Genomic DNA, 15,899 nt, shown 5'->3' on the forward strand with positions numbered 1-15,899 from the left:
CATGAGGAGAGAGGATTAGAAGCATGTCTCACAAAATGTTCACAGCGATTATCTCGTGATAAAATAATGGATATTTTAAATTGTCTTTTTTTTAACTTATCCATGCCTATTAAATTTTCTAAACTGAACACATATTACTTTTATAACAAGAAGCAGCATTCTTATAGAAATTATTTAAAAGCAATAACTCTGCCTTTCATAAAGTTTCATATTAGAAGGAATTGCCTTCCACAATCCTTCCATTCAGTCCAGAAGTATTTGAGGATCACTCCACCCTGGGCTGTCTCCTGGGCACTGGAGACACATCAGTGAACAGAACAGATGAGGTTCCCGCCCTCCTTCTGACAAAGGGAGAAAGAGAAATATATAAATAGGTAGTGAGAAGAGCTTGAGGGACGACAGGGTGCCATGTTGAAGCCTTGAGGTTAAAGCATCACCTGAGCAGAGATGGGGAAATGCCCTGCCCGTGTGGGCAGAGAGGGAGAAAGTGCAGAGACCCTCGGGCAGCGTGCATGCCTGGCATGTTCCAGAGGATGAAAAATGATTTAGCCAGAGAAGAGCAGGCGTTTTATTTACTCTTGACTGTGCTACCCAGAAGCTATAATGCCCGTTAAGCAGCATATCATCTTAACCCGTTGCCCACTTCCTGAGTCGAGGTAATAGGTGTGACTTGTGGCTTATGAGAAATACACAGGACATACTCCATTAACAGTGTCATGGAAAATGCTTTCCTTTGTGGTTTTCTTCTCCTGAAACTTCTTGATTTCTCTTTTAAAAGAAAAAAACATATGCTTTATTAAGCTGTAGTTGATTTACAATGTTATGTCAGTTACTGCTGTACAGCAAAGTGATTCGGTTATACATACGTTTGTTCTTTTTTTTATATTCTTCTCCGGGCGGTTGATCCTAGGATATTGAATATAGTTCCCTGTGCTTATACAGTAGGACCTTGTTGTTCATCCGTCCTCTATACACTAGTTTGCACCTGCTCACCCCAAACTCCCAGTCCCTCCCTCCCCGACCCCGTTGCCCTCAGCAACCACCAGTCTGTTCTCTGTGTCTGTGAGTCTGTTTCTGTTTCGTAGATAAGTTCATTTGTGTCGTACTTTAGGTTCCACACGTAAGTGGTAGGTAACTAACGTTGCTCTGGTTGCAGGTGAACAGGTCACCTTAGAGGTGAGATGCTGTGCGGGCCCGTGGTTAGACGTGGCCCGGCTCTTTCTGTTACCCACGCCCTGGCTGATGGAACAGCACCAAAGCACCATCAGTCTTACATTGCCAGGGTCGTTCAGATGTGCAGATACAGACACAGAGCATTTTTATAGCAGAAAAAACAATTGTAGAAGAAATTTACGATTATTCTTCTGGCCCTGCACCTGGTCATTGTTGGCCTGTCTGCCTTCGGAATCTTAGAATAGGAAGAACCTTCTATCGTCAGGTTCCTCTCTCTACACTTTACAAACGTCTGTGATAAATATATTCATCAAAGCCATATTTTCTACTATGCTAGCAAATACTGTGTGTGTCATCGAAGACACTTTTACCGAATAGGAACGACTAGAACGTAGTTGAACGTGAAAGCAAACTTCAGAGGGTTCCCCAAAGGCTGTGTGATTGCAGGATAGACCTACTGGGGTCCTCTACAGTGTTCCGACTCACTCCGTGTGACTTGTAGAAACGCCACACTAGGAGTCCTTTAAATTGTGAACGCCTCCAATGATGGCAAACGGTCATGACTTGACAAGAATGTATCTGTCGTGTAAAATGAGACACGTGTCGGCTATTAGTAAAATTTTCCATTGGGGAAACAGTACTGCCTGTTCTCGAGTCCTGGTAGTCCAGTTAGCACCATGATGCCAGCCTGGGCCTCACGCTGATACGCCATCTTTCAAGGAGCCTAAGGACCCTGGGTTCTCAGTTGTTTAATCATAGCCAGTAAACCATGCTGTGTTTCAGTCTAATTGGAAAAAAAAAAAAAAAAGGCACGCTAAAGCTTCAGCATTTAAAGTCACTATTCTATTCTGCAACACTATACATAGTTTCCATTTTTATTTCCTCTTTTAAAACTTTCTGTGCCATTTTACTAAGTTGAGGTCTTTTCCTGCACCTGGTCCTAGCCCAGCCTCTTCGGGGGCTACATAAGATTCTTCAGAAGTCGGGGTGAGCATTCGGAGCTGAGACCCATTTCCTGTCCTGCCCACCAGGAGGGCACGGAAGCCCCCGGGGACACGCCTCGACCTCCCCACAGGTCCGAGCCCCTGGGGAGTCTGTCCGCAGCCCCGACACATACCCTCGGGGCACAGGGTTTCCGGTCCACGCACCAGGCTGGCAGAACGCTGAGCTCACCGAGGCCTTGGACCCGCCGTCAGGGAGCAGGTGTGCGCCGGGCGCCTGGGGTAGAGGCACCGGCGGTGTCTGCGTCCTGGGGCAGAGGGAGGGAGACCACGGTGAAGGGTGCGCCGCGAGGAGCTGCAGTGGCGGCTCTTGAAAAGGGTTCCTCGTTTCGTCTGCAGTGCCGCCCAGGGAGGTAGAGGTCGTATCACCCCCGTATTAAACGTGAGGGACCCAAGCCCCAGAGAGGCCATGTAACCTGCTGAGGCTCACACGGCAAATATGGATGAGGCCAAGATTTGATCCAAGCTCTTTAGAGTCCAAGTGAGGGGCCCTTTCCAGAGCTGCCTTTGATTTCTATGATAATTGAAGGTGTTTAGAGGTGAAAACAGTCTTGGGATCATTGAATCTGCGGGAGAAACATTTCGATTGTCTTAGGTCAGCACATCTCAAGCTTTAAATGTGTGCAGGAATCACCTGAGGGTCTTGTTGAAAAAGTATGTTCTGATCTGGTAGATCTGGGGTGGGGCGGAGAGGCTGCATTTCTGACAAGCACCTGGTGACGCTGATGCAGCTGGTCCACGGACCACAGGACCTTTGCACTGCAAGTTCTTCAGAGGAGAGGCTACTTATTGATCTGGTTTCCTCAGCACCTCGCCCCCATGTCTGAGGCATGACGGACTCACAGATATTTGTGGAATACACGCTACTGTGTTCTGAAGTCACACACGAGGACCCAGCGGTTCTGAAGACCCACTGTGTGCTGAGCAGACTCTGTGCTGGGGCTCCAGTAGGCCCTCTTGGGAAAACGGAGGTGACTAGGAAGAAGGATGAGAGGTGCCACACATCGAGCCCTTGCTGGGTACCAGTTCCCGTGCCAGACGTCCTGGCATCTGCTCCCCGCAAGGGCCCGGCAAGAGGACGGCCAGCAGGACCATCCCGTCTTACAGAGGGCGGACCAGAGGCTCCGAGGGGCTCGGGGGCTTGTGCCCGGCCACGCGCTGTGTGTGCTGAGCTGGGACTCAGGCTGCGAACTCCGGGCTGCTGCTTGCTGGAGAAATTAACACGGGACGTCAGGGCTGAGAGGCGTCCCACCTGCGGGGGTGGAGGCCGGGGCCTGACTGCAGCTCCATGCCATTGGCTGCGGCTCAGAGCCCGGCCCTCCATCAACTTTCTTCACTCACCATCGGAGCTTTCTCAGCACGGAGCATCAGCAGCCCTGGTGGTGTTCTCTGTCCTCTGCATCTCAGCCCTCAGGAGGCACCCGGCTTTCCGGTCTCCGTGGCTTGGATTCCCATCTGCTCACGGACCCCGCAGGGCATCAGACTGGGCCGGGTCGTGTTTACGTTGCTGGGAGCGAGAGGTGTCAGCACGATTATCGTGATGCCTCATGGGTTTGCCCACAGCTCTGCCGTGAGACCCTCTACCCCTGGACCTGTGTTGATTTTGTTGGCACTCCTGGTGGAGTCTGAAGCACGCCCCTGACACCCGGAGTTCTGTGAACAGTGTGCGAGCCGGGGAGGGCAGGCCTCTCTGTCCTGCTCAGAGGCCTGTCGGGCTCCGCAGGTCAGCGCCGTTCTTCAGTGCAGGACCCCGGCGGGCCCTCTCTCCGGAGGCGCGTCCCTGCAGAGAAGCTCTACCGAGGGCCCGCCGGCCAGGCTGGCGTGGCCTCCGGGGACGGTCACCACGTGGTCACCCTCCCTGGAGGCGGGGACGCCCTCGCGGGCCCTCCCTGTGGCCGCCCCAGCTCGACCAGTGACGGCGTGAGGGAAGGAACCGTGGACACGTACGAACGTCCAGATGCACAGCGTCAGGGGCAGCTCTCGGAAGCGACTGCCTGGTAACTGCTGCCTTTCTGTGTTAACGGTTGTCATCTCCCCCACGCGCCCCAGCTGCAGGCTGACCGTACAGTGCGTGGTTTGGCCTCGTCCGGCGCTGTCAGTCCCCGTGCGGCCCATGAATTCATGTGTCTGAGTGAGTGAATGAGATACTCAGTGAGTGGATAATCACGGGCCCCACGACTGCTGGGCCTGAAGATACAGAGAGGAATAAGATGGCCCCCGTCTTCCAGGACCTCACAGTCTAGTGAGGAAGACAGATCAGCAAATCCAAGAAGAAGGTACAAGTGTGTGTTGAGGTTCTCCCGGAAGCCGACTCTGGCACAAGGTTTTGAGGACAAGAATTCAATGGGAATGGGGCTCAACCCTTCTGGGGAAACGTGACATGACATGACACCCGTGACAGCAGCTGTGGGCCAGTCCAGGCAAGCACGGGGCGCAGAGCTGGAGGTTCAGGGCACGTGGACCGGTCACAGACCGTGTCGGCCCCAGGATGGAGAGACATCAGGAAGACAGAGGGGTGCCGCTTGAGCTGGATCTGGGGACAAGCCAGACAGCAAGGCCCCTGTGGGAAGGGCAACCAAAGACCCGAGGCCGGACAGACAGACGGCCAGAGGGGTGGCAGTTAAGGTCCGAGGTAGGCCAGCCGGGTCTCCTCATCCGCTGGGAGGGCTCGGCCTTTCTCTCCGCCAGACGGGACGTCGGGGACCAGGACAGGACCCCCTGGAACAGGGTCCCTGCAGGCAGCGGACGGGGGGTGGAAGCGGGGAGACCAGCGAATGGCGAGGGCGGGTGGTGACCGGACTGGCCAGAGAGGTCGGTCGAGAAGGAGGCCCTGGGGAGAGGGCGGATTCTGGACGAGTCTGAAGGCGGATCTGGCATGACAGGTTCGCTGTCGAGTGAGACGTCAGTCACCTAAAGACGCAGGAAATAAACACTCGCCAGCTGCCCTGGGAGCTGTTAGGAGGAGACCAGGGCGCCGTGACACGTGGCTGGACCCTGGGTGGGGGGGGCATAGGCCGGGGCGGAGCCGCACGCAGACAGCTTGGGGGGAAGGATGAGAAGGCCCAGCCAGTGCCCACGCCCCTCCTGGGGTCCTCTGCCCTCCGGCCCCCAGGCCTCGCTGCCGCCCCCAGACACGCGGCTCCCAAGGGGCCCACAGGGTCTCCGCCAGCCCCGTCTCGGGCCCGCCCGGAAGAATGAGATTCTGAGCTCGTGGGGTTTCCCGCCGTGCGGAGAGCTGCTCCGAAAGCTCGGAGCTGCGGGGGCCGCAGGGCCTGGGCGGGGGGCAGCCCGGGCGGCGGGCTGAGGCCGAGGGGGTCTGTGGGGCGAGCTGCCCTCGGGGGCAGGGCCGCCGCCTGAGGGCCCCCGGCGGCTTCTTCCTCCGGCCGCCTGGGGCTGGGGGCCTCCGCGCGCTGGGGGCCGACCGTGGCGCGGGCTCATGGCCGGCCGTCCCTCCCAGAGCCTACACACCGATTTCAGAGCAGCGTCCGGGCTTCAGAGGTCCCCGAGCTCCTGGCCGCGGGGGTATCCTGTCCCTGGAATGAGACCAAGGCCGCGGACCTGGTACAGGCGGCGGACGCGGGGAGGCCTCGCTGCATCAGCCCGTGTCCCCTCTTGCACTGCGGTAGAAGCGCCAGGGGAGGGAGGCGCGGGGACGGTGGGCCGGGGCTGCCGGGGCGCCCGCTCAGGGCCTCAGCTGCGCTCGGCGGCAGCGGGCATGTTTCCTGCCGCCCCCTCAGGCGTCCCAGCACCTCAAAGCGTGAGGCCGCTGCATCCGCGCCTTTGCAGACGCCATCGTGAAGTTCCCGATGAAATTAGTCTCTGCGCCTCTTTCCGACCCCTTTTCTCTTTGTACCCGTCGGAAGAGCGGAACAGAGGAGCACAGTCGGAACCGCCGTGAACTCCCTGATTTTCCTTCTAAATGCAGGCACAAACCCGAAGGCTTATCAGGTTGGAATCATTCTTGGGCCGATGTTAGGAGGGCAGGGCTGGTCCGCAGCTGAGGGGGGTGAATGTAAGCCGCGTGGTTACGTCCTGGCTCCTTCTCACAGGTCTGTCTGAAAATTCCTTCCACCCTTTGTCAACGGGGAGGCCTGCTGAGGTCTCCTTCAGCTTTTGTTTCTGTGGCGCATCCGTGTTTCCAGTGGTCCCGGGTTCACACGTCTTTCCCGCCACCTCTCACATGTGCTGTCACTAGGGCCCTAGGACAACTGCCTTAAATACCTCCAGCCTTAGAGCAAAAGAGTTGGGCCATCTTTCCTCCATGTTTTAGTGCCTCTGCTTAGATGGGTTCACTCAGTTCACCAGAGCTGGCACTGAAGCCCCAGGGTTTGAGCTCTCTACGAATGGGTTATTGTGATCAGAGAAAAGCGTCACCTAACAGCCCAGCATGTGATGAACACGATCAGGCTTCATTTCTTCCTTCCTTCTACCGTAACGCTGAGTGCACAGCTCGTGCCGAGTGCAGGACCAGGCCTGGGGCTCCGGGGGCGGCGGACGGGCTCCTTCTGCAAACGCAGACCCTCCCCAGCAGAGCGGCTGCAGGCAGCTCGCTCAGTAACTGTGGGCGAAGGGCCCCTGCGCAGGCGGGGGGGGGGGGGGCGGGCGATGCCTCGAGAGCCTTCTCTACCTCCTGCCATCTTCTTGGGAGCCAAAGCTGCCCTTGCTCAGGTCTGCTGGACCCCTCATTAAGAACAGGTCCAGAGCAAGGGTCTTTGCCATTTGGCTCCGGGCTGCCTTTCCAGCTGCTGACCGGCAACCGGCCCCTCCCTGGCAGGTGGATTTCCGCCTGTGGGGAAGCCCGCACCTGCTCCAGTTCCTCCACGGGCCCCTCCACTGACTCAGACGGCCCCGTGTGATCCCCTGGCCTTGCCTCCTCTGCACCTTTCACCTCTGACCTGAGACTCTAACTCCCCGTGAGAGTAACGAGGGGTGGTCTTTACACAGCGTGAGTCTAGTGGACGAGAACTCCTTTGGGTGACTCACAGGTCACGAACCAGGGTTCTTCAGGTGCAGAGAGCGCTGTGGGCTTCGTGGGAAGCCAGATGCTCTCACGTGTCACCCTTCTTCACGAGTCCAACTCTTTACCTAAAAAAAGCCAAACACCAACCCACCCTCTGTTCTTCTTACTGTGCCTTTTAAAGTAGCAATAAATCATCCCCATGGCCTGCCGTGTAAGCAGTTTTTCTCCAGAGGACACACTCTCCCTTTTTGCGTGGGTTTCTGCAGATTAATCTTAAGTTGGAAAATCTGCAAATAAGCAAAGCATCATTACACAGTTTGCTTTCTTTATTACATTAACTGTCACAAAGCCCTGTTTTCCCCAAGAAGTTAACCTTTCCATCCCTGGATGAGAATTAACCCTCCCTTGCCAGAGTCCTATGACTTGATTCTCAGTTAAAGACATAAAGAGTCGGGCTTCCCTGGTGGCGCAGTGGTTTAAGAATCCCCCTGCCAATGCAGGGGACACGGGTTCGAGCCCTGGACCGGGAAGATCCCACATGTTGTGGAGCAACTAAGCCCATGCACCACAACTGCTGAAGCCTGCGCTCTAGAGCCCTTGCGCCTAGAGCCCGTGCTCCGCAACAAGAGAAGTCACCGCGATGAGAAGCCCGTGCACCGCAGTGAAGGGTCGCCCCCGCTCGCCGCGACTGGAGAAAGCCCGCGCGCAGCAACAAAGACCCAACGCGGCCAATTAATTAATTAATTAATTTTTAAAATAAAAGGACATAGAGAGTCGTCTTGTGATGGGTACGGGCAACTCTTTGGTCCTTTGAAAATGTTGCCCTGAGGATGAGTTATAGCCACGGAGGTAGGAAGAGATGCTTCATCACCCTGGTTCCCTTTCTCACCCCATCCCACCCCCACACAGTATCCAGCTCAGCCACAGAGTTTACTGTCACTTTTTTCCCTGGGAGAACGACTGACGGTTTTCACGTGTGTGCTTGTTGTTTAGAAAGCCAAGCTCGGCCCTGCTGGCAACAAACTCATTAGTCCTGGGGACAGGAGACAGCCTTCCAACAACCTGGACAGAGTGAAACTCACCGACTTCAACTTCCTCATGGTGCTGGGCAAGGGCAGCTTCGGGAAGGTGAGAGAACCGGGCCCACGGCGGGCCGGGCTTCGGCAGAGAACGCTGGGGTCAGTCCTGTTCTCCCCGAGGATTCCAGAGCAGCCCTTTAGATTCCCTGTTCTCTGCGCAGGTTTCTCAGTGGTTTCCCACTTCCATTTCATTAAAAACAACTGTATCCAAAAAGCCACACGAGGCTCCCGGTGCGTCTCCGCTTCTGGGTGCATGAAGGAGGGGGCGCTCCAAGGCGTTGGCTGAGTACTTTTCACAACTGAAAATTACATGCTGACTCATAGTGAGCAAGCGCTGAACTGGGTTTCTTCAGCGGTCGCCCTGTGTACCTACGTTGGCTTCTCTGCTCCCGTATCTCATGATAGACCCAGGAACTGATTTTGATCCTGCCCCCTTTTTTCTGGACTTGGCTCCTGCCTTGTGAGACGTGTACCGAGGTCAGTCACAGTTCTGGTCTGAGGAGGCCCCCGTAATACGTGCGCGAGGCAAGACTCCCGCAGGGAGCGTTGAGTGTCCCTTTCAGCGGCCGCCGTGGCGCCCTCGTGTGGCAGCGGCCCGCACGGAGTATAAACCCTGGCAGCTTAGCAACCAGGCAGCCTGAGGAATTCCGTGCGCGGCGACGACGTGCAGGATTTCAAAACCGGCACGGGAGGTGGAGCTTTATTAATATTGACGAGTCTGCACGGCTCCCCGCCCCCGTGCCGGCCGTGGGCCTGGAGTGTTCAGCTTGCCCTCGGCCTGCCCGCAGGTGATGCTTGCGGACAGGAAGGGGACCGAGGAGCTGTACGCCATCAAGATCCTGAAGAAGGACGTGGTGATCCAGGATGACGATGTGGAGTGCACCATGGTGGAGAAGCGGGTGCTGGCCCTGCTGGACAAGCCCCCGTTCCTGACGCAGCTGCACTCCTGCTTCCAGACGGTGGTAAGGACCCTCGAGGGCTGCCCCCAACCACCCAGGGTCCTCGGAGTCCGAGCCGGCCTCCCGCCTGGGAAGAGGCTGGGAAAAGACGACACGTGGGGACCTCTCGGCCCCACGTCCTCCTCTGCCGAGCAGCCTGGCCGCCGCTGGCAGATTCGGGGCGTCCCCCCCTCTGTGAGCGCCCTACTCAGAGACTTAGCGTTAATTCCGTTTCGTTCCGTGAACGCTGAGAGCAAAGGTGTCCTTAACACACACCAGGCAATATGTTCAGACCTAGAGAGACAAAACAGCCCACAGTCGCGGCTTGTTAAGGCCCCGGTCCAGCTGTCAGAGCGTCAGGAGACCCACTGTCGTGACAGAGTATGTTCTCGAATGCGCACAGCAGGGGGTGGCAGCCTGGCCTGTTTTGTATGGCCTGTGAGCTCTGAGAAAGGTTTAGACAAAGTACTGTTTTGTGACGTGCGAGCATTAGATGAAATTCTGATTTCAAGGTCCATAAATAGTTTTCTTGGGACACAGCCCTGCCCCTTGACTTACCCAGCATCTACCGCTTTCGTGCTACAAAGGCAGAGCTGAGTAGTTACAAGACACACACAGAGCCTAAAACATTCACTGTCTGGCCCTTTACAGAACACGTTTGCTGAGCCCCGCCATGTAGGTTCACTAAAGAGAGGACAAAATAATTTCCAAAGCGCCAGTCCGCCGATTATGGGGCCCTGGCGTGGTGCTTGCGAGTAACGTACAAGAAGTATAAACGTTTAGATGGCACCACAGTGAGGCCATTCCCAAGGACGGGCTCTGCACGCCTCCGCGGCTGTCCTCCGGCAGACGTGGCTCGGTGCTCAGTAGCCGTCTTGGCTCCTAGCAGAGCAGCACCCTGGAGCCCCGGCCACTGCGGGTCAGCCTACTGCCGGCGGCCGGGCGGCCCCCTGCTCCCAGCAGCGGCTCCTAGGCAGCGCCAAGGAGGGAAGTGAGCAACATGCAAAGAAGAGAGAGGAACCCAGCCCAGATCCCGTAACCCTGGTTACAGTGATTAAGCCCTGGAAAGCTACAAAGCAGAGAAATAAAATTGAAATTAAAGTTTGTAGCAGGAAAGCGAGAGACTGAAGCTCCCAGAGCCGTTTCCCTGGCTGTTAGCAGCGGCTCCATCATTTTTCTTTCTTCCTGTGCACGACTTGAATGTGTAGTAACCCCTGTGAAATGGTGGTGTTTTCTGGAAGAGAGCAGAGGTCAGCTTTTACCTTGTGCTGTGCTGTTCCCTCCTCGTACACCCGCTCGGTCTCCCCGTCTGTGCCAGCGTATTGTCCTCTTAAATACGCAGATTTACGTAGTTCTATGATGTATGCGCTTCGTGGGGCCAACACTTAGCATATCAGTGACAGAGAAAATAAAAAACATTTGGGCATAAAGAGAGCCCCATCCCTCACAGTAAACATCATTGAGCGTCTGTAATTTACAAGCCCAGCCTCACCCACGAGGTTTGCTCTCAGGAGCATCCAGGTATAAACACGTTACCGTGCATTACTGCGGCATGCCTCCTAGACATCGCAAACCAGAGCCCTGGCTAAACTGAAATAACCGGCCCGTATGGGTTCTTCACGCCGTCCCTACCTTAGAAGAGTGTGTTCTGTGTGTAGGAGGAGGGGGAGGAAGGTTCGAGGCCACCCCTGTGATCGGGAGCAGGGAGCACACAGGTTGACGTAGCGCGTCGCTTCAGGGTTACGTCGTGACTCTGTACGTGCCAAGGCCCTCACGCACTAGGGCTTATTCCTTATTCTTTACCTGGGGGAGAAAACCGTGACCAGCTCTACTGGGCAGACCCGCCAGTGTGGCTCGCGTTTTACTAATGAGACAGCAGAACACGGTTGGAGAGTGGGGGCCGCCCCCCTGCTGCTGTCAGCCTGCTCACCTGTCAACCTTGGTCCTCAGGATCGGCTGTACTTCGTCATGGAATACGTCAACGGCGGGGACCTCATGTACCACATCCAGCAGGTCGGCAAATTTAAGGAGCCGCAGGCAGTGTGAGTAGTTTGTGAAGTCCCGGGGACCCCTGCTGGGGGGAGCTGGGAGCGGGGCTCTGCCCGCTTTGGGGTGAAGCACTGTCACCTTCCCGGGGGCAGGTTATTTGACAGGGTCCACCTACACGTCTCCCCCGGGGCAGGCTGTCCTACCTGCAGCGAGCTGGGGCTGCAGGTATCCCGGTAGGGGCCCTGCCACCCCGTTCCACCCTTGTCGGTTGAGCCACTCACTCACTCATGGAACAGATAAAGGGGCTCTGGGCGACGGGCCGAGCAGAGGGCCAGGCGGGGGAGCAAGAGAGCCTGGAAGGGGCCTCCGGGGGGCCGGACAGCATCAGGTGAAGTGTCCACGGGGCCGTGGCCAAGAAGAGATGGAAGGATGGCCGGCGGAGGCGGGGCAGGTGGCGGTCTGTGTGGAGGGCAAAGGCTGGAGCCTAAGACTAGCCAGTGTGCGGAGAGACTTTCTGGAGGAGGAAAGCCAGAACCGGGTGCCTGGGGGTGAGGAGAGAGGAGCCTCGCCAGCTGCGGCCCCTTTGCAGACCGGGGAGGGGCCGCCATCCAGGAGGAGGAGGTTGCAGGGGGTCACTTAGAAGGTCTCAGTGGGATGCAGGAATCGGCAGCCCCGGAGAGAGACGTGGGCTCCGGGAAAGACAGGGAGTCATTCACCTAGAGGGCGGGGCTTTGAGACCTGAAGAATCACCCCATTTTCCAGGGGCCCGGAAGTCACGGGAAACTCACAGAAGCAAATCTCAACACTCAGCTCTTTTGTCCCCGGAGTGAGGACGCCCGGTGCGCAGGTGCCCTGGTGACTCGAGGGGGCCAGCGTTAATCGGGCTCCGGCTGACGTTCAGTCTGAGAGATAAACCTGGAGCGCTTGGGGCCCGTGGGGGGTGAGCTGGTCTGGGGGAGACTCAACTGGAGACAGGACAGGGCATTCTCGGGCGGGCGCTCAAAGCCGGAGGGCCGGGTGGCCCTGTCTCTCGTGTTGTTAGTCACAAAGCGTTAAAATGCACAGGTTACAGAATGAAGCTTGACAACACAGAGCTGTAAAGGGCCGAGGGCACAGGAGCCACCTTCCGTCACGGACTAACAGGCCATCCCTTTTAGTACCGTTCTCTTGTATTTGTGTTGCTGGAAAGTGTTTCACTTTAAAAATACAGGAAATCATGAGAAAATCGTGTGAAGGTCGCCTGTGACCCCTTCTCTTCTCTCGCCTCCGCCCCTCCCGCTCCCGCCGGCCCTCCGCCCCCCGAGGTGCCCCCACCCCGTTGAGAGTTTGGGGTTGCTTCTCTGCTCGTGTAAACGCGTGTGCTGCTTTGAAGCCTCCCGGGCGTGACGTTTACACAGGCAGCACCTTGTGTCTTCTTAGACGTCAAGGACTCCTAAACGCTGTGCAAATTTTAAAACCTCCTTCAGCACTTGTTCGGAGTTTCAGATATCGACCCATGAACAATTTTGAAGCGAAGGCAGTAACTGCTTTTTATTATGAATTATATAAAAGGGTTCCTCAGGGGGCTTCCCTGGCGGACCAGCGGTTAAGACTGTGCGCTTCCACTGCAGGGGGCGCGGGTTCGATCCCCGGTCGGGGAACTAAGATCCCACGTGCCTCGCGGCCAATAGATAAATACATAAATAAATTTTAAAAAATTGTAAGAATATTGTAAAAATAACAAAATAAAAGGGTGCATCAGGTCTGAATCCTGGCGTGGGTCCCATTTCTCCCAGCACTTGGGGTAGGGGGTCGGGGGCTGAGTAAACCACCTGCAGAGATCATCACACACCGTCCTTTGTCTTCCAGGGCATAAGTGTATTTTCAAAGACGAATGTATTCTGCCCTTGAATAAGGAAAATGGAAATTTGCTCCAATCTACCATAGCCCTGACATAGAACAACTTAGCAGGCAGCCACTCTTCAAAATCGTATTCAAAATGTCTTTTAAGCAGTAATTACCGGTCTACCTGCCCCAGACAAGAAGCGCTTATTTGGGGACAGGTAATAAGCCTGCTTCATTGATTTTACTAGCTGTATCACTCCTCGGGGAAGTTTGGAGTCCTAGAACGGCAGAGGGTTGGCGACACAGGCAGGGCTGATCTCTGCTCATCCAGGGTCTCCCATTCTTTTGCCATTTCGATGCCCGATCTTGAGGGTAAAAAGTATCCAGGAGGCCAAAGAAAGCGAGCCACACACCTGACAGGTGTTTTCTTTTGCAGGTTCTACGCAGCAGAGATTTCCATCGGGTTGTTCTTTCTTCATAAAAGAGGAATCATTTATAGGTGTGTATCGAAGCCCTGCTCGCCGCAGCACTGTGGCGGTTTTGCTGGATCTCTGGGCTCTGTGGGTGTGAGTTCTGTGATGGGGACTTAGAACATGGAGCGGACCCCCCACCACCACCACCACGCCCCGGGTCACGGAGACCTGCGGGGACCACCATTCTCTCCGCAGCCTCCGGGCAAATCCGAACCACCTTCTGGTTTCCGGACCTCAGAAGATCGTTTATCTCATTTCTGCTTCCGCAAGAAAACGTGCTTTTCTTTTCCCTGCCAGCTCCTTCCTCTGCCTTTGATTTGGCACAGAGCTGAGGGGCCAGTGAGAGCTGCATTTCTGCTGGCCAGGCTCAGCAGAGGAACGCGGGGAGCTGGGCGGGGAAGGGGACAGCTGTTGGATTCGGTTCCTCCCGTCGTTGTAACCAACGACGGGAGAATGTTCTCCAGTGTTAGGCGGAGAATAATTAGAAGACCATGTGGCACGGGGCAGGACGGAAGGGACGCGGGGGACCAGCGAGGTGGCTCTGAGCCCGTGACTTGCACACCTGGCTGTGTGTCTGCGCCCTCCGGGTGGGACGCTAATAAACCGGCGACCGGGGTCTCCTCAGAGCTGCTCCTTTGGGATCGCTGGTGACCCACCCGCACAGCCAGGGTCGGGAGTCACTAGGCCAGGCGTTCAGTCTGCATTTATTCGGTGCCTGCTGCATGCCAGGCGCTGCCCTGGGCTCTAGAGATGGAAAAATAAATAAGTCGTAATTCCCGGGCCCAGCACTCCCGCGACTGTAGTTGGTGTGCCACTGGGACGCGGCCACTCGCGTGCGCTTCTGTCTCACGAGCAGCAGAGCAAAGCACGCGACGTTATGGGAAGGTCGCTGATGCCACCGCTTCTTTGCAGAGACCTGAAGTTAGATAACGTCATGCTGGACTCGGAAGGACACATCAAGATCGCGGACTTTGGGATGTGTAAGGAGCACATGATGGACGGGGTCACGACCAGGACCTTCTGTGGGACCCCGGATTACATCGCCCCGGAGGTAGGACCCCGATTGGCCTGGAGGTTTAGACCAGGGCTTTCCAGCTACAGACGCAGCCCCCTCGTGGGATGTAGAGCCATCCCTGAATCACCAAGTCGATGCGTGGGGAATAAATAATACAGGAAAAGAAACCACGAGAGCTCCCCGCACAGAGTAAGGATACGCCTTGGTTCACGGAACTTTTGTTTTTGTTACACGTACGTGTGAGATGGGTGCGTGGTAGAACGTATGTCTAACGTGGTCACCAGCAAACCGGCTTAAGAAACACTGTGGGGCAAAGAAGGGAGGATCTTGCCTGAGAGAGGATTCTGCGTGGAAACACTGGCTCAGAGGTGGCTCCGATGATGTCTCTTCAGCAAAATCACAGTGATTTATTTTTTGTTTTGTTATGGCTTGTTCATTTTTTTATTGAAGTATAGTTTATTTATAATGCGTTAGTTTCAGGTGTACAACAAAGTGATTCCGTTATATAAATGTGTATATATCGATACAGATATAGATATATATACATATTTATATATATATATTCAGATTCGTTCTCAGATTTCCTTTCCATTATGTGTTATTACAGGATACTGAACATAGTTCCCTGTGCTATACAGTAGGTCCTTGTTGTTTATCTCTCTTATATACCGTAGTGTGTATACATTAATCCCAATCTCCTAATTTATCCCCACTTCCCCTCTGGTGACCATAAGTTTGGCTTCTGTGTCAGAAAATCAGCGATCCGTGCTCTCAGCGGCACGCTGCAGGGGATCATGGGAAGAGCACAGCCTCGTGGTTCTAAGCAAAGTGGCTCCGCGATCTGTGTGTTGACCGCAGTGGCCATGCTGCGTGTCTTTGTCGTAACACATGTTGAGCAGCTTTCTTCCTATTTTACGAAGCTTCCTACATGCCAGTGATTGGGTGGGTTAGAACCCTGGGTCGCTGTGTAGCCACCTTTCTGTCCACGCCCCACCCTGTGGATGGCACCGTCCCTTCCCCACTGAGCTCCAGCAGGGAGGGGGTGATGGATTCCACGTTCGGCCAACCTTCAGCTCTTTGCAGAGCTCCCGTGTTAGCTGTCGGGTGGCCTTGTGGTATTTATTCGGCATAGCGCCTCATGCGTTTATCTCCGAGGCAGTAGCAATAGTCAGAAAGACGCGTCTGGAAATCCGACCAGAGTGAGCTACACTCCTGACTTTGTTATTTACAGGCTGTGGGAACTCGGGCAACTTTCGCAAACTCTCTGAGCCTCCGTTTCTACAGTGGCAAGTCAGGGATAATACTGTCTGCCCTGTGGAGTTGCTCTGAGGACTAAGGTGCCTAGTACAGTCTTGGCACCTGGCAACCCTCGTTATACCCATTATTCCGAAAGGGAAGCTAATCCTTGTCCCTTTGATAAGGCTTTTTTGCCTGTTGTATTCCTAGA

At 55.5% G+C, this 15,899-nt stretch overlaps 1 protein-coding gene across 11 annotated transcripts in view; it reads left to right on the forward strand.

Annotated features, from left to right (window-relative positions):
* Positions 1-15,899, forward strand: part of PRKCA (protein kinase C alpha) — a 355,119-nt gene that overhangs the window by 292,684 nt on the left and 46,536 nt on the right. For all 11 annotated transcript variants that reach the window (XM_067021352.1, XM_059048527.2, XM_059048528.2 and 8 more), the window contains 5 exons: positions 8,128-8,262; positions 9,002-9,175; positions 11,102-11,193; positions 13,401-13,463; positions 14,350-14,488. In XM_067021352.1, coding sequence (XP_066877453.1) covers positions 8,128-8,262; positions 9,002-9,175; positions 11,102-11,193; positions 13,401-13,463; positions 14,350-14,488 — 603 coding nt within the window. The remainder of the gene's footprint in view (positions 1-8,127; positions 8,263-9,001; positions 9,176-11,101; positions 11,194-13,400; positions 13,464-14,349; positions 14,489-15,899) is intronic.

The sequence above is a fragment of the Kogia breviceps genome, chromosome 19 (genome assembly GCF_026419965.1).
Source record: "Kogia breviceps isolate mKogBre1 chromosome 19, mKogBre1 haplotype 1, whole genome shotgun sequence".
NCBI lineage: Eukaryota > Metazoa > Chordata > Mammalia > Artiodactyla > Physeteridae > Kogia > Kogia breviceps.